At 43.5% G+C, this 17,659-nt stretch overlaps 2 protein-coding genes across 20 annotated transcripts in view; both read left to right on the top strand.

Moving 5' to 3' along the window:
- Positions 1-7: 7 nt before the first annotated feature.
- On the top strand, positions 8-4,490 carry LOC118253568 (cytochrome c oxidase assembly factor 5). Its single transcript, XM_035558060.2, has 3 exons — positions 8-151; positions 309-392; positions 2,461-4,490. The coding sequence occupies exons 1-3, from the start codon at positions 50-52 to the stop codon at positions 2,500-2,502; spliced, it is 228 nt and encodes a 75-aa protein (XP_035413953.1). The 5' UTR covers positions 8-49; the 3' UTR covers positions 2,503-4,490.
- Positions 4,491-8,585: 4,095 nt separating this feature from the next.
- Positions 8,586-17,659, top strand: part of INPP4A (inositol polyphosphate-4-phosphatase type I A) — a 120,721-nt gene continuing 111,647 nt past the window's right edge. For 7 of the 19 annotated variants that reach the window (XM_050716380.1, XM_050716364.1, XM_050716353.1 and 4 more), the window contains exon 1: positions 8,603-8,666. The gene's annotated coding sequence lies outside the window, so the exon portion shown is untranslated. Of the gene's footprint in view, positions 8,667-14,400; positions 14,493-17,659 lie in introns of all 19 variants that reach the window. The other 12 variants (XM_050716355.1, XM_050716341.1, XM_050716326.1 and 9 more) reach the window with 8 other exon arrangements.

The raw sequence follows: 17,659 nt of genomic DNA, 5'->3' as shown, positions 1-17,659 counted from the left end.
GGTTCTTGTGTGGGGCGTAGCGGGCGGCGAGGGGTCGTTGCGCGCCGCCATGCCCAAGTACTACGAGGAGAAGGAGGAGGACGGGCGGGCCTGCGGGGGGGTGCGGGAGGACCTGCGGCAGTGCCTGCTGGAGAGCCCCTGCGTGCTGCAGGTGAGCGGGGCGGGCTGAGGCAGTGCTGTGAGGGGCAGTGCCAGCCCCTCTCAGCCCCGTCCCCAGCGAGCCTCTCCTCATGCCTCTCGACGGCTCCCCGAGCTGCGGAGGGTCCTCAAAAGATAAAAACAACAATCCTTTATTTGTCATCCAACAGGAGAACAAAAGCCCCAAGCAATGCTTGAGGGAAGGACACTGTAGAAGTTTGCAAAACACGTTTTTTGCGTGCAAAAGGTCGATGGTAAGTGCCCGTGTGTTTTCTTCTGCCAACGGCCAGGCTGCTTGCTGTCCCTCTCCTTGTTTTTTTTAAACAAAATGCTTCAATTCGGTAAAGCTGGTGTCACTAAGCAGCGTCACTAAGCAATGTTTAATGTTCTTGCTTCTGAATTTCATGTAAAGTATGAATATTGCCCACTGTTCTCATTGAGAACAACGCAATTCTAGAGTGAATAAGCTAGAAGAGATGCATGTCTAAATTGAATCAGACTTAAAACGTGGCAGCTAGGGTAAATGAGTTACATGTTCTTAGTATTGCTTTTAGTAAGGCTTTGATTTAAGCACTATTTATGGATCGTGTAGTCTTAAGATACTGACTTAGGCTAATATTTTTTTTTCTGTGAGGTCACTGGAAAAAACGTGTGTAGATAATTCTTTAGTTAGAAGGATGTCCTGCTGAAAGGGACTTTCACTACTGATGCAGGCTTCTGCATTTGAAGGTAGGCAGTCATTGTTTCTGTTTGGAGGACTAAAAAGAGCAGGAGTTTCTGTTTTTCTTAAGTGAGTTGTCAAGAAAGGTAGTGAGAAGCCAGTTGTAAAAATGTAATTAGATGATGTTTCCCCAGTTTTGATAGGAGTTCCTTATCCAGAAATAACTTGCTTGTGTTTCCATAACATTTAAAATAGCTGAGTCACGGCAAAGATGGTATCAAAACTTTGTCAACACTAGTAATAAAAGCCCCCTTCCCTCCCCCCCTTTTTTAAGCCAATTGTGATACCTAGTGAGGGATATACAGCTGGAAATCAACCTAAACATCCTGTCCTGTACAAATTGCATTAATTTGTGACAAATGGATGTAAAGATACGCTATGTATGTAATACTTCAAATATTTACCATTTGATACTGCAGCTGCAATGCATGTGTCTCTAGATGGTGGGTCTGTGTTTCTGTCTGTAGATCATTAAGCAAGCGTGGTGAAACAAGTGTTCTAGCAAAGTGTCTCTAGTCATGTGGGAAGAGGCCTGGCTCTTACCTGCTTCCATTTAACTGCTCCAAATTCTGAGGATGAAGAGTGACGTTTTTCCTGTCCTCTTAACTCTGTAAATCTTTGTGATAGTGCTCTGCCAAAGCTGTTACTTGATATAACAGTGAGGCCAAAAGAGTAGTTTTTGTAAAAGGCAGAAAATAAATGCAACTGTAAACTTTAGTATGCTTCAGATATAAAAGTAGCAACAATGTTTAAAACAGAAGTTGCTTGGTTATTGGACGAGCCCATTGTGAGTTAGCTCTTTAATTTTGCTGCAGTTCTGAATTCTGAAAGAGGGTCAGTTATTGGAGATAAGATACCTATTCAATCTAATATCTAGACGTTCTGGATGTAGCTCAATTGCAATCTATATCTGCAGTCTTCAAGACTGACTACCTGAATTCAGAAGAACTCTATCAAGATCAAAGTATGTTTTTCTGCTTTACTGGGAAAGAACTTGCAATTTAGTTTCAGTAGGGGTTGCTTGAGAGATAATATTTTAGCTTTACTGACTTGCCATCTATTAAATGCTGTTTTTTTTGTAACTGCCAAGAATAAACTTAAAGTTTTAATAGGCTGAATAGTTATTTCAGTTTTTACTGATTTTTTTTTTCCAGACACTTCCTGTATATGTTATCCATGTCCTCACTGACATTTCCAGTGACTCTCACTTAAACCCAACCTGAATTTTCCTCTTTCTACTCATCAGTTGTTTGGGGGGGGGGAACTCTAAGCAGATTTACACTCCTTTGTTTTCATGTGTTTCTTGCCAGTCCCCAATGCTGTTCTTTATTCGTGGTGTTATAGTGTTTATGTCAGAATGCACAGGGTCCTTACCACTTCATTTTAACTTTGTATGAGATTTAAGGTAGTATAATATCTGTTTAATTGGAAAAAAAAAACAACTATGGCATGTTGGTTATATCACTAATTTTCTGTACAGTGACTTCTGCTTTATTTTGTACTTTATTCTGATGTTACCAGTGCCAAAATAGCATAAGCGCTCTGAAATATTTCTTATGTAGTATGTAGTATGATTTTAATATATTGCCTTCAATTTTCAGTTGGATGCCAGGGCAAGATTCAGAGGAAAGAAGGGATACTGAAGTCCTTGTGAGAAAGAGAGCCAGCTGCAGGAAATCAGGATTCATCAGCACATTAACCAAAACAGAGGCTTAAGTAAGAAGATTGTATCTGCTGCATCCTTTCGTGCAGTATTTTCATAGAAGGTATCTACTGCTGAGAATTCTGACAGATTGACCTGGATGTGCATTTAAATGTTAAAAAGAAGGTGTGCATAAAGCTGCAAGTTCTGGCCAAAATGGGTACCTGTCATGCACTTGTAATAAAATATGTAAAATCAGAATAAGTTGCAAAAGTTATCACCGCGTTTTGAAGTTAAATTTTGGTTATATTAACTCTGATAATGTTTTACAGTTGCAAATAATACAGAATTACAGACTCGGGACTGGTACTTGACAGGTATGCCAGAAGATACCTCAGGACAGAGATGTTTCTGGAGTTGATGAGTTGACCAAGGTTATGAAATGTGTGTGCAAGCTGCTTCCTTCCCAGTAGGTTTGTTACACAATAACCCTGCACTAATAGACAGGAGCGTCAATGCTTTGCAGTGCCACGTATACAAGGGTGGCATCTTTTTCCTTGTGCTACAAATGCCTTTTAATATGATGTTGGCATACCTGTTTGTTAGCATGGTCTAGTTGTCTGATTGGACAACTAGATTAAAATACGGTTTCTCTAAATTAAATGTCTTAATTAAATGTCTGATTAATCTTACAGTAATCTGATTTCTCATTGTATTGACACAAGTACAACAGAACGATAGCATTATTTTATTCCGTAACTTGATTGCTGTATGCCAGGATATGGCTACTTATATACTGTTGGATGGGGGAGGAGGGAGTTCCTGACAGGCCAACAGGTAAGGAGACCATGGATGCTGTCACCGTATTCTAGAAATAGTTACAACAGTTTTTAAGTTCCTCTGAGATGATGCTGGACCATCCATTTGCATTATTTTTTCAGGCAAGCATATAGTACTCATCCCAACATACGTAGAAACTATGAGTGATGATTTGGACCTTACTGTTTGTTGGAAATTGCGTTCCACAAACTGTGAGAATATTCCTTGTTTTTGCTTCGTCACTTCTCTGAATTCTTTGGTTTGCATTTGTGGGTGTAAAATGTTCAAATTGTCATTCGTGTTCAATTAAATTTTAACTAGTTTCTATTAGAACTTAAACTCACACTTCCTTTATTTATTTATTTTCTTGTGCTCAAGAAAAATTTCATGTAACTCCATAAGTTATGGATGCAGTGAAAAAGCAAATGAATGGAGGAAAATGATGTTTTGCTTTACATTGATCAAGGGTGACTGGCAGATCTGCCTGCAGTATGGCAGTGTTCTTTCATATGTAGGTAACATCTATGTTAGTCTCTTGCCACACCTTGGTAAGGAAGCAGGATTTATGGGAGTAGCAAACATTAAATAACACTTAAACCATGACTAGTCAATATTTGCAACTTTTGTGTAAGAACTTGTTCCTGAAGAACGGGTTTCCTTCCCTCAGTTCCTTCCTTCCTTCCTTCCTTACCTGCCTTTTATATAAGAAATAAGTAATAATATAACTCACATAGAAACTCAAATACTTTCAGACAAGCTGATTAGAAGCAAGATTAGGAAAGAGTGAGAAGGGAGAAAGCCATAGTAACTTCTTTTCTTGGCTAAAACTTGCAGCCATGTAGCTGATTTGCATTTAGTCTGAACAGATGGATGCAACACTCACTGTTGCATTTCATCAATGATAAAATTGATGACTTCTGTGAATGAGCATGTTGATGATGTAATTCTGTCTTAAGCAACTTCTCTGTGATAAGTCGAAGTGTGTTTATATTGCTTGTATATGTAGAATTTGCATATTTTTTGCAATCAAATCAGCACTGATGTCACAGTTTCATTTTCTGATGATCATGTGAAAACTAGTTCATTTGTTGAAGTGCTGCGAATGTTCTTTGTTTTCCACAATCTAGGTACCACATTATCTATATACAGTAAACTGCTGAATTGATGTGATATCTTTGAGACATCTCAACTTTGCCCAGGGAGGTGGTGGCATCACCGTCCCTGGGGGTGTTTAAGGAAAGGTTGGACGTGGTGCTTAGGGACACGGTTTAGTGGTGACATTGGTGGTACAGGGATGGTTGGACCAGATGGTCTTGGAGGGCTTTTCCAACCTTAATGATTCTATGATTACTGCTCTAATTTCAAAATATTACTCACAAGCCTTCTTTGGAAAAAGGTAATTAAATGGGAGTAAAACCAAATTTAAATCTACTTGGCAGATAATTAAATGTCACTTAGAGTGAATGCTACAGAGTAGGAATGGGATGTGGTTTGGTACTCGAGGAGTCTTCCACTGGCTGCCTTATCGCAGGGGACTACAGGCTCGATGCTTCATGTGGTCTGTTCCTTTCTCTCAGCCCTAACCACTGAACTTCACCTCATGGTGCTGTGGAAGCTCCTTTGGGGAAGGAGCAGACGGGAGAGCACAGGCAGGTGACTAGCTGAAGCTATTTTTAGTCATTGGCTTAATCCAAGTGTTGAAATTACATCTAGCATTTGGTACTGAATGCATCAGGGTTTCATAAGGAATTTAACAGAAGTCTTACAAGATTTGATCTGTTATAATTTTTTGGTGTCAAAGCTTCCTAATGGTTCACTAGGTTATCTAGACCACCATAAAAATGCATGTACTGCGTATCTAAATACTGACTTGCTCAACAGACTATCATTGTTCAATTCCAATATTGTGTAACATCATATTCTGTCTAAAAATGACTAATTATATAATTGTCTTGGGAGTTTAAGCACTGTTCTACTTGAAAGCTGTTAGTGTTTCCTGTGTGACTTCTAAAAAATAATTTGTTTTATTAATGGAAAGCCCTAAATACTCCAAACTTGTGCACATGATTGCAGCTTTCTTTCTTCTACTGCAGAAAAATGTTTTCCTTTGAACAATCCGACATTAAGTCTTGTGTGTTATGCTATTCCAGTTTTCTTTTATTTAAAAATACAGATTTCCAGCCCATGGAAGGTTCTGCAAGATTGACCATGTAATGTCTTGGAACTTGTGAAATTGGACTGCTGAGAACAGAAGGTCAAAATGGTGCCCAAAGGCTCTTGGGTGTTTTATAACCACTCCTACACGCAGTGGTAATAATTCCTGTCAGGGAAGTACAGGATGCAGCTTGCCAAAACCTTTCATTGCTGCTCTTGCTTCTCCCATTGGTTTCACGTGGTGGTGGAGTTCAGGGGTGCTGGATGCTTTGAGTTCCACGCTGCAGACGGGGCTCAGCCGATGTTGGGACATGTCTGTTGTTACTACATCTCATTTTGTCAGGGAGCATGTTCTCTCCTTGGTCCAGTCCTGCAAACACTTCTGTATTTGCATAGCTGTAAGCACCTATTGCAGAACTACTCACATGTTTATTATGATTAAAAAAAAAAAAGGTTGCAGTCACATACTGTGGTTTGAAAATTCTTTAGGACAATTCTTGCTGGTTAGTATACAAAGGTAAGCACCTTGTTTAAGCAGAATCTGTTTAATGAAGGCCCACCTGTATGTACTGAGGCATGAAAGAAGGGGGTTGGCTTTTAACAAGGATGCACTGAGTAACGTTAAAGTGACACCTCTGAAAAGAAAGGACATGGCACCCTAAAAATAATCACTACTGAAAGCTGTTCAGCTTCCTGAATGCATGCATTTGTATTACAAAAAGCTTATTTAATCACTGGTTGAACAGGTTATCCTTTCTTCACTTCTAAGTTTCTGGAGAGTAGCAGGTTGGATGATGGAGCCTGAACTTCTGAAAGGTACTTTTAAATTTTTTTTCCCAACACAGACTTTTTAAATAATAGTCTTATTTGAGTGGAACCCGCCAACAAAGTAGACTGACACCTCATGCTCATAAGAAAGGCACTTATTGAAGTCATCTTCTAAAAATTCAGCCCCAGAATGTAGGTGGTAAGAGGCAGCTGTTGTTTAAGCCTTTTGTTGGAAAACTTTGAAACATGGAATTGCAGCAGCTTTGTTGATGTGATGAATTTCAGCAAGTATTCATGCTGCCTTAGCAGTTGATACGTGATTGTTTAGGTTATGTATATTTATTGTATATGTGTATATATATCGACCATTGTGTAAAACTAAGATCATGGCAGAGTTTTCCATCATAAACTGCAGTTGACAGAACAGTAACCAGAAACTTTAAGATCCTTTCTCCTTTCTTTATCCAAATGTGCATGCTGAATTTTTGCTTTATCTGTCTCTGTCATGGTTTTGCTGCAGTTATCTTCAGAAAATTATTTACCAATTATTTCTGTAAGTGGTGCACTCCACAGTGACTTACTTGGTTGACTCTGTCCGGAAAAAAATCTGTAAACATAGAAGGTAGCTTCTTGAAGTGAACTGTGCTTTATTTTCAGTATTTACAGTAGGTTGATTAATAATGCCCTTAAACATTGAAGGGAGAAGCTTAATAGCTGCTTAATGATGTTAATAACAGGTGATAGATTTAAAATGTTGATGTATTTAACAGATAAACATTGAATTTATTTTTATATCAAGCTGAGATGTTTTTTTCCCATGATGAAAGCTTTCATGTGCTATATTTTTTTTTTATTTTTTGCAGCTAGGTACTAATGGGCTGCAGTGAAATGGAAGGGAATAATTTCTTAAAGATTTCTGGTAGCAAAGGAAATAAGTGAATCTCTGTGACTTAGTACAAGATCTCCAAAACGATTTTTGCAGTATTATTACTGTTATTGTAAAAGGAGCTAGGGAGAAAACAGTGAATCTAGGAATTGGTTTGTAATTCATAAGTTTTATCATAACCATGCTAATGTAATATTGTGTTGTCCTTCATTATCGTGAAGGATGAGGAATATATATTTTTTTCTGACAATGCGTTTAAAACTAAATAAAAATACCATAACATTTTTTGAGGTTGCATACACTGAGTTCCTAAAACCTTGTGTTATGCCTCTCTTAGTCCCATCACAAAACTGTAGTGTTGTTTTAAGAAGGAGATAAATCCCTGTTACAGGGGTTTTGAGTGATCTCTGTATATGTAAAGTCCTCTCTTCTTTCTTTGTAAACTATTGATTGTGCTTCTTAGGTGTGTGTCACATTTTGTCACAGTGTAAAGTTGGGATCTTGTATTCAATTCCTTCTCCATTATGACCCTGATTCCATTTTCAGTCATAGTTTTTCAGTCTGCTGTTTTCCCAGTATTCAAGGCGTGGCTTTGTAATCTTTGCCTGGATGTATAGCCTATAACCTGAGATTTGCCTTTATAAAACAAACAAAACCCACATACATTTTATCAGCTGTTCCAGATCTGTCATGGGATGGCCCAGTTCTTTTGTTTACCATATTGCTCTCATTTTTGGTGTCCACAAAATCAGCAGTGAATTTAAACTTGCTTTCATGTAGTTGAGGAAAATGTTGAGCAGTCTTAAACCTACTGACAGTCCCAGGGCAACTGTGGCAGTGCCTCTGCTCGAGTACACCTCCTCTCTGGCAGTTAGGCTTTGAGGTTTGCTATTTAGGTGTGGTTGGCTTTGTTCTGAACTATGACCAAAGATAAATGTTAAAAATCACATATGTTTGACTAGGGATTGAAAGCAGGCTCTCCTCTGTAAGCTCTGTGTATGGCTTTGAAACAGAAGTGCTTGGATCAGTCCTATTGCCCTGCTAAAAATTGATCTTCACCACTGACAGGTGGAAAGAAAAATGACAAATTCAAGCCCTGTCCCCTGGCTTCTCCCCCAACTTCAGCTCATGTTGAGGTCTCAAGCTGACAGCTTTAGCGGCAGGCAAATTAAAATCCTTATACTAGGGTGATGCTGGGACTGACTCAACTCGGAGCTGGCAGCAGCCCTCTGCAGATCTTACACGGCAGGCTGGGGGGTATCCAGGCAGCTGTGTGCCTCCCTAAATCCCTCTTCAGTGCCTTTTCTCCCTGCAGTTCCCCCAGGATGTGCCTTTTCCGAAACGCCCGGTTCCCCCTAGGAGTGCCCGCGGCGTCCTCTCAGCGCCAGGGTTGACCAGGCGGCCCTGTGGCTGCCGCTCAGGGCGGGCCGTGCGGGGCCTGCAGGGGGCCGGGCCCGGGGGCGGGGCAGGGCCGCTCCCGGTGCCGTCACCAGCGAGCTGGCGGCGGAGCCTCGGTGGGGGCCGGCGGCGCTGCGGCGGTGAGCGAGGCGGGGAGAGGCCCTGAGGGGCGAGGGGCGGCCGGGGGAGCGGCCATTATGTGGGGTCGGGCCGGGGGGCGGGCGCCATTTCGTCGCCGCCGCCGCCCGTGCCCTGGGGCGGGTGGTCGCGGGTCTCGCCTCCCGCTCGGCTCCGTCCTCGGCGTGCCCGCGGCACCTGCACGCTTCTTGCGCCCCCCCGGGGGGCACCGGGCACGGCTGTCGTGGCCGGGTGCCCCCGCCCAGCCCTGGCGGAGGGGGAGCTGCGCGGCTCCGGCGGCGATGCCGCGGTCGGGGAGCGGCAGCGAGGGGCGGAGGGAGCGGTGCGGTGCCCGGGAGCCCGTAACCTCCGGTCATTCCTTCGGGTTTTGTCGTTCCCCAAAGGAAACGGGATGCTCGTAGGGTTTGGTGCGCGGCTCGGCGGGTTGCAGGGTACAGCGGACCTGCCTCCGCGGTGCTGATGCGCCCTCGTCCCTTTCGCTTGGCTCTGGCAGAGCAGCGGACGAATGCAGCTGTCGCTCAGCCCCGCTGGCCCACATTTCCCCCGTACAAAACCCAGCCGAGTCAGCTGGTGATGCTCAAAGCCCAGCGAAGTCAGCTGGGGATGGCCAGGGCTCAGCGTGGACTGCACGACGGCGGAGGGGCTCTTTTGCCCCTACAGCCCGGCACCGTGTGCTGGCAGCAGCTCTCCGTCTGCAGGCCGATGCAATTCTTCCTGCACAAGTTTGTAATATCGAGCTTGACCGTACTAACAGCTTGCAGGGAAGGTTTTGCTCTTTAAGCAACAGAAGCAGAGGCTCTTGTATGTTTTTATGCCCTCAGACTGTAAAGCAAGGGAGATAAGCTTGCAAAACCCTGTTGTCCTGGAAACCAGATTATCTGTTTCCCCTTGAGAAACCGCCGTATGCTAATGCTTATTTCAGAAGGTCGTATTTTAAAAACTTAGCAAGGTTTTTCCTGCATCTGAAGACTTAACTCGGTGAGCTACCTGGCTTCTAGGAACTCAGCGGGCCCACAAAGGAAACGCGATGTTTTTGTAATTCTCCCTCAAGTCTCTCAGACTCTCGATGCGGATGTTAGGTGGAAGCAAATGGGGGCAGAAGATGGACATAAACCATTTTAGCAAGAGTTTGAAATTCAGTATTCTTAAATTTAGAAGTCTGGCGCTTTCCAAACTTTGCAGTGGATGTGGCCTCTCTGATTTGCTTCTGCCTGTTGGCAGTACCAAGCTGTTAGCAAGTCATGATTTCAGAGCTGTTTTCAAGTATCCATGTCTAGGTTGTACGCGTTTTTCTCGATAAATGACAGTGTTGCGAGTGGTTTAATTTATTTTTAGTGCTCTGATTTTAACTTAGTCTATAATGGATGGCAGGTTGTAGGGGTCCATGGAGAAACAAACAACCTTGCCAAAATGCGACAAGGAGTCACGTGATCTTAGGAGGGTGGCTCTGTTACCAAAGACAGTGATCAAACCTCTGCAAAAACTCCGTTACTTCTGTCCCACTTGCTGTCAGCTGAGTCAGAAGGCATCAGCTCTCTCCCCAGGCTTGTTTTAAATGTTCCTTCAGCTTAAGATCTGAGATATGTTGAAGGTTGGACATCATCTGTCATCTTAAACCTCTTTAAGTTCAGTCTGGTAATGCAGGTGCTGTATTGAAGGGAAGAACTTCGCCCTGTGGAGCGAAATGAACACTAGGAAAAGTAGCTACTCTATTTCCTACACGTTCTGGTCTCCTTAATCTTCTTATTGTTGTACTAGAACTGGGAAGGAAAATAGGAAGACCAAGGATCCCCTGCAGCTCTTGTCTTCTTGTTAAGGTGAATTCAGGCTTCTGGAGCATGCTTTGTTACAGCAAATTTTAATTATCTAATTACTAGTACATAGGATGCAAATTTAGAATATAAGAATACCTCCTGGACCTTCTTTGTAGATTATTTTGCTGAAAATACTTCCCCATTTCTTGCCTGGGTGTTGCTCGGAGATGAAGCTTGAAACCTCTACCTGTGGGGAGGTAGCAGGTCGAGTACTGTAGGCAGCGTAGCTCAGAGTCCTGTATTACGTGCTCTTTGTTTCTGCGTGTCACTCCTGTTCCTGTTTCTTTTCTGACAAACTGAATTTCCTCCCTATTGTTGGATTATCTACCTAAATCTCAAACAGACATCCTTTGCAGAAAGGATGTTGGAAAATGACCTTGGAAGAAGAAAGCTTTGGGGCGTATCTACCTCATCCACGTCAGTCAGGCAGATTGGCGTGGCCTCACGTGTGTTTGTCCAACATGTTGCTGTTTACCCTAGTATGATACGCTCTTTACCATAGGCGAAGTTGTTTCCTCTGGCCTTCAGATACAAGAAGTTTCCCTTTCCCTTTACCATTTCACAGTCATTTACTGCTCCCTTCACTTCCAGTGATATTTTCCTTGCAGTGGTCTGCGTACTGCAAGGAAATTGTCACTGCGGATCAGCAGCAGGCCATCCTGGGAGGCAAAACCAAGCAACAAAGCAAAAGGCAAATCAGGCTGAGCAGTAAGCTTGGGCCGAGTGAGGTAAGGAAAATAAAAGGGGCATTTGCAAGTTCAAGAAGTGACCGAGAGAAGGGTGTGTGTCTTGGCTGCGCAGGGGAGTGGTGGAGTCATAGCTGGCTTTTGTGGTTTGTATGGCACGTGTTAAGGGAGGCACACAAGAGATAGCAGAAGGAAACTCCCCGGTTGCTTACCTGGCAGTTGCAGCTGTATTTTCCCTGTTTCAGGAGCTGGGGTTAATTGCGTTACATCAGCCAGCACAGGTAGATATCACACTTCTGCTTCTGCCAGGCTGCTGAGCTGGCCGCTTCTCTCTCTCACAGAGGAAAGGGAGGTGCCAGCTCTGCAGAAATACATCTGCACTTCTTGAAAACAATATCTGAAAGCTGCAGTAAAGCGCATCACTCAGGAAGAAGGCTGTTCCTGGTCGTTTGTACTTCTACCAAGTGTGAATTTGTTGAATTTATATTTTTTCCAAATAAGCAATAAGTACGGAAATGGAAGTGCCAGGGTATGTCCTAACTTAGCTAAAGCCATACTGATGAAATATGAGAGAGTAACATGATTTTCCCTCTGATCTTCAGGATCTTGATCTTAGGTGAAGGAGATTTTCTGTGCTGCTGACATGAGAAAGGATTTCTGTGCAGCTGAGGTTTGTGACAGGTTTGTGTGAAGTTTGTGTGCGAGTGCTCACTGAAAGTTCATACAGCAATGAGCTGTTGTTAAGACCCAGTATGAAATCAGCAGAATACATTGAGAAAGCCATTGACATTCTCGAGTTGTTGCATGTAGACCTGGCCCACTCACGGGAATATGACCTCTTCCCTGTTCTTGTATTTCCCATGAAGGCCTGAGTCGTGTTTGTGGCCTGCTGCTCTGTCATGCTGACAGAGGAGCCTGTTGTGTGCGAGCTGCTATTCCCTAAACGCGGCTCTGTTCTTCCAGTTTGCTGCGGGCAGAGCAGATTTTGTGGTGGAGATAACTGAGTGGTGTGAAAGGGAGTAGCATGTGGGGAAAGGAGCGTGGAGACAGTCGGGAAAAGTGAAGGAGAAAGCAGAGAGGGTGTGAGCATAGATGGTCCCTGCGGGAAAGAGGAGAGACTGCGACAGAAAAATACACGCAGCAAGTTTCTGATCCGCGTTTCATAATGCTTGCCTGTGGAGTGCTTTACAGCTGTCCCTTCTGCAAAGAGCTGGAGAAGGAGCCACGAGCCCGTCGTGCCAGCAGGGCTGGGCGATGCCTGCTGGTAGCACTGCACCCCATGGCAGGCACAAAGAAGGGGAATGAGCGCATCCTGAGCCTGGGCAAGGGCCTGGCCCTCATCCTGCCTGTTCCATCTGGCTGACAAAAATTTTATATCACCTCTTTAAACATTATAAGAGCAATTATTCTTTCCACCAGTTCATGTTAATATGACTAATTATAGGAAGCGTAGGTGTACAGATGTCACCCGTCTTTGGCAACAGCACCAAGTGCTCAGAAAGAATTAGATGCCTGGAATTTCGCCTTGCAATGAGTAGGAGAAGCCTCTCAGGTAGAAATTATGACCAATAGGGTAGGAACAGAAGATACTGGATTTGCTGAGAGTTTGTTCTTCCCCTCTCCCTAACTCAAAATGTGTGGGCGTTGCCATGTTGCTTGACAAAACTTGAAGAAATACTTGAGAAAGCTACATGTGCTCTGACCGAATCCTTTCCCCAGTCTGTTTCTCTTGGCAAGAACAGATTACCCAAGAATAGTTATTTTTTCCGGTTAGTTTGACAAGATCTGTATTTTAATAAAATTATCACTTTCCAAGAAGTATTGATAAGAACTGTATTTCTGATAGAAGTGCTAGTGGCTATGGTAGCAGCATTTGTGATACAGGCTTCCAGCATGAGGCTTAGGTTTGGGTTAAGAGAGGGACAAGGAACAAGTCATGTTAACGCCGCATCAGGTTCTCACGAAGCTTTCTATCTTTGTTTGCAGTTTCTGTGTCATGGTGTCTGAAATGTTCTGTACTTTATATATTAATGGCAGATTGCAACCCTGTGTACCCATGATCTTTCTAGCCCCGAGCAGGCAATCTGTTATGACCCGTAGATTATATACCCTATAAAAAGATCATACAGCAAAATATAGTCCGTCAAGAAATCTGCACAAAAACTTCGAATCTGCAATGAGACTTTGGATGCGTGCGCTCTATTGAACTTTGAGAACATTTCAGGTTAAATATCTAATGAATATATTGAATGAACGTGCCTACATAAAATATTTAGCAGTTCAGTTGTGAAGCGTAGGTAGACCTGTAGGTAGAGAGATATATATGTTCAGGTGTTTTCAGAAACAGGGAACTTCAGCACCCTGCAGGCTTGGGTGTGTGTGAAATGAGCGATTGTATTAAAATCTGTTAGATTAAGTAAGCATGCTGCTAAAAATGGGCTGGTGGGATGTAAATGAAGCCATTAGAAGTTATCAAAGGCTCAGCGTTGGCTTTTTGTATGTGGACTGTGCTGCTTTTCAGTGGGAGCATAATGCTGTCACCTCTCCGCAGGACAGCACTGCCCTGGGTGAAGCGATGGTGGTGGAGTGGAGGCTTCTGCCCTGCTGTGTAGGAGCAGCTCAGCAGTTAGGCTAGCTGAGAGGCACAGGGAGCCTCGGAGAGCTGCCCTAAACACACCCTCCAGTCCTAGTGGAAAGCGGGTATGTGGGGAGATGGTTAGTGGGGAATGAACTGCAAGGCATGGTTGTAGATCAGTGTTATTTATAGCGAGATTTTCCTTTCCAGGAAGAGTAGTGAAAACTTTAGATGTCTCCAGGGGCTAAAAACATAGTGTAGGAATAGAAGTTGTTTATTTTCATGCTTGTCTTTTGTTGCCTCTGTGTCCTGTTGCTCTGAAGGGACATTTTCCCCCCTGCTTCCCCTTACCTCAGAGTTAAGGTGCTACTACTCAGAAAGTGACGTGCTACTTGTTACCCTTGGAAAAACAGGGCGATATTGCATTGTCAGCTTGCTGTAGCATTCCCAGGTCTAGCTTTGAACAACTCCTGCCTAGCTTTGGAGTGTTAAAATCCCCAGAGTGTTTGCTCCTGGCGTATCTGCTGTTGTGTGGAGAAGGCAGGGCAGCACAGTCTCGTCCACTGGTGCGTATATACGAGCAGGATAGTTCAGCCCAGCAGTTATCATTAGATGAGCAAGCATTAGGTAACAATCTTCCTTTCCACACCATGTCTAACAGGTCTCAGCTGGAGAGAGAAATGGTGATAGAGTATTCCTCCTGCCAGGATGCTCCCGAGAGCTTTCAGTCTGAGTGTGGAAACTTATTTTGCTGTAAGTGTACCTTTCCCCCCTCCCATTTCTTACTCTGGATACTTGCACTTGAGGCTAGCACCTGGTGAGCTTTAAGGGTGAGGTTGGCAGGAGGGGGAAGAGAAACAGTTCTTTGAAACTAGTTGTGAGAATCCAGTGATAGATTCTTTTAGGACAGACCATGGTGGTCATGTCCCAGGTAAAATAAGGTCATGAATAATTCTTTCTTGATCGAAGGAGTTGTAAGGCCTGCCTTTTACATGCAACAGTTGAAAGAGTCTCAGAGAATGTATGTGGCAGTAGTATTATCAACCTTGGGCATTTGGAAATCACGAAGCCTTCAAAATTATGAGAGGTTTTTGAAATAATCTTTGTCATGTACTTCATACTTGTCTTCCAGCTTCGGAGCTTTTAGGTGGCTCCCAGTCTTGATGGCTCCTGTTCAACAATACTCAGTACAGTAGCAAGCTGTGGGCATCTTATACATTGATCTTCCATTTTCACCTCTTGTTTTAAGTTTTATGTGCCTGTGAATGGTGGTGAGGAACTAATGTGTCCTGCCAGCTTTATGAGTTGACCTGCAAGGTGTGTTTACAAGCTCTGTGCTGAAACCAGTAAGCTGAGAGGTCTTGGCTCTTGTCTTTCCTATGTGTAACACGTCCTTCAGGGAGCTGGGGTTTTCAGGAAAAGGCCAAGTACTGTGAGACTCGGACAAAACAGTCAGAAAAACCTGAAGGATCCCTGATGGAATAATTGCTGGAGGTTCTACAAAGCCCATGTGTTTCTGGGTTTCTGCGAGGCCTTTAACAATGGTCGTGAGGATGGGCAAAACCTACCTTTATTTGGACTTCTGAATACGTCTCGACTTGTGTAATTGTGCATGGTCGTTGTTTCAGGGATTTGCAGTGCAAAATTATGTGCAGGATGCCAGTTTGATGCCAACACCAGTATTTGTATGTGTGGCATTTACCTGGGGCTTTTAGCGAAAAATCGGCAAAATGCAAAGCAGTCCGGTTTGTGGTATTTCTGCAGCAGAGCAATAAAAGGAGCTAGGCAGTCTCTGAACTGAAGGTTTTGAGCTGGGTGCTTCGTGGAAAGCATTTAATTTTGGGCTGCTCCCATAGCCAGCGTGGTGACCCTCCTGTCATGACAAAGGCCTACCAGGGCCCTGAGAGCACAGTGTACCCTGGTGATTTACAGCTGGGGCCTAGTACTGAGGTTTGTAAATTAGAGCTGACAAACACTTGGTCTGGCTTAAACTGCGGCATCTAAGGGTTGGAGGAGGCAAGTGGTAGTAGAAATCCGTCTGTGCTTCTGTCCTTTTTGGATTTATTGTTTACCAGCTAGACTGGGGAGCCCAGGAAGGCATATGTCTCTGGGAAGCGTAATGCTGCGTGGCTCTGGAAGGAGAGCTTTGAGTTCTTCTAAAAAGTGTCAAGAGCTTGGGAAAGAAAAGAGAAAACAGAAGCGCTATCCTCTGTAAGTAGAAGGAAATGTGATTTCTTTTGTTCTGTTTTTTGATGACCCCCTTTTCTGGAATGCTGCAGTTATGCTTACAGATTAGGCATGGACTAGAACTGAGACCTTTGGAAACAACGAAGCCATGCAGGTGGAAAGAGATATGCCTGAACAGAAAGAGTACTGTCAGAGCACAAGGTGAGAGGCACGGGCTGTCTGTGAAAGCTGGACAGCGTTAGGAACAGGAAAGCCCATATGTATAATTTCCAGGGAAACAGACTTCAAAACACCTTTATAATAATTTGTGGGTAAGACAGGGAAAAATGTCATTTATCTGTCATTATTTTTGTAATGTAGTTGATGGGAAGGGGATAGTGAAAGAACCTCTAGAATTATCAAAGACCGTGACGGTGTAACTTACAGAACTGCAAGAAACCAAACGTGATAAAAAGGGGGAAAAAAAAAATCAACAAGGAAGTGGAACTGCGAGCTCTGAGGGAACTTTGGTAGTACCAAAATAACAGAATTAGCAGTCAGAAAGTGAAAGCGTGCAGGAGTATAAAAACTTCTATCTTATATTTCTCAGAAGGAAAATGAAAGGAGAAGCAGCCTTCTGTGCAGTAAATATTCCAAATTTTGAAGTGACGCTTGACAGGCCCACCTTCAGTGCATTGTGTGAGTTGGAAGGTCTGTTGCAGGGGCAGCGTAACAATTTTAAGTGATAAGAATTTGTTGTACTTTCAGAATCAGCCCGGTAAAACACAACAGGGAAAAAACAAAACCCCAAAACGAAACATGAGGTTACCACATTGACATCTGCAGTCAATACCTAAATCGAAGGAAACTATTAATTGCAGTTAATGCGTATAGAAATAGCATTTCACTTCTCAGGGCTATCCTAAAATATTCTGGTTGGTACGCTCTGATTTTTAGAGATGATGATTACTAATATAAAAACTTCCTTTTGGTTAGCCTGTGGGTGAAGAGAAGTATGCAAATTTAGTTAATTTCCAGAGAGGCAGAAAGATGACTTAAAAATAAACCTCTGGTTGTTTATGTGACTGTATCTTCAGCAAGCCATTGACACCGAGGACATTGCTAGTTGACCTGCCGATGGTAATCCCCAGGCATGATCTCATCTTGCCCGTTTCCGACAGCTCCAAGATGCACAGCAATTTCTTCTGTCTCTGTCCAAAGGAAAAGCTTTTTATTTCTGACCAGGCACTTTGGTAGGGTATTTTTTTAAGGTCTAACTCTTGTGGGTGGAACTTTGATGGGTTCCTGAAACGCTGGCTCGTAGCCTCTCTGTTAGCTCTGAGTACTGCAGCGTATTGGATGCAAAGGGTTTTTTATTTCCTACTGAACCAAAAGAGTGGGCTAACATCCCATGGGTGAGCTGCTCCTCGGTCAGTTCCTGTCCGAGGAACAGCCGCCGGTCTCCAAAGAGCTGCTTCCTGACCTTCCCAAAGCATGAGCCTTTCCAGTCTTTGCGGTGGCAGCCAGCCCTGTCCCCATCCTGTTACCTGCAGTCCCATTTACTTGTGCACAGCTGCCATACTCTGTTACAAGGTGAGGGGGTGTGTTAACCAAACCCGAGGAAGGGTTTGGTTAACAGCCTTGAAATGCTTTGTGCAGGTGGGTAAGTGCAGGGGGGAAAAAAAGATTACAGGTGGTTTTCTTTTTTGGTGGAGATTCTTTGTAATAGAGTTCTGTATTTGCCTGAGGTGGTT

The sequence above is a fragment of the Cygnus atratus genome, chromosome 1, assembly GCF_013377495.2.
Source record: "Cygnus atratus isolate AKBS03 ecotype Queensland, Australia chromosome 1, CAtr_DNAZoo_HiC_assembly, whole genome shotgun sequence".
Lineage (NCBI taxonomy): Eukaryota > Metazoa > Chordata > Aves > Anseriformes > Anatidae > Cygnus > Cygnus atratus.
This window is presented reverse-complemented; position numbering and strand designations above follow the sequence as displayed.

What these genes read in the sequence shown, in the direction of transcription:
- LOC118253568 (XM_035558060.2), top strand. Translation starts at nt 50, where the DNA reads ATGCCCAAGTACTACGAGGAGAAGGAGGAGGACGGGCGGGCCTGCGGG. An exon ending in AGAGCCCCTGCGTGCTGCAG is followed by an intron (nt 152 to 308) that starts GTGAGCGGGGCG and finishes GTCATCCAACAG; the next exon opens with GAGAACAAAAGCCCCAAGCA. An exon ending in TTGCGTGCAAAAGGTCGATG is followed by an intron (nt 393 to 2,460) that starts GTAAGTGCCCGT and finishes TTCAATTTTCAG; the next exon opens with TTGGATGCCAGGGCAAGATT.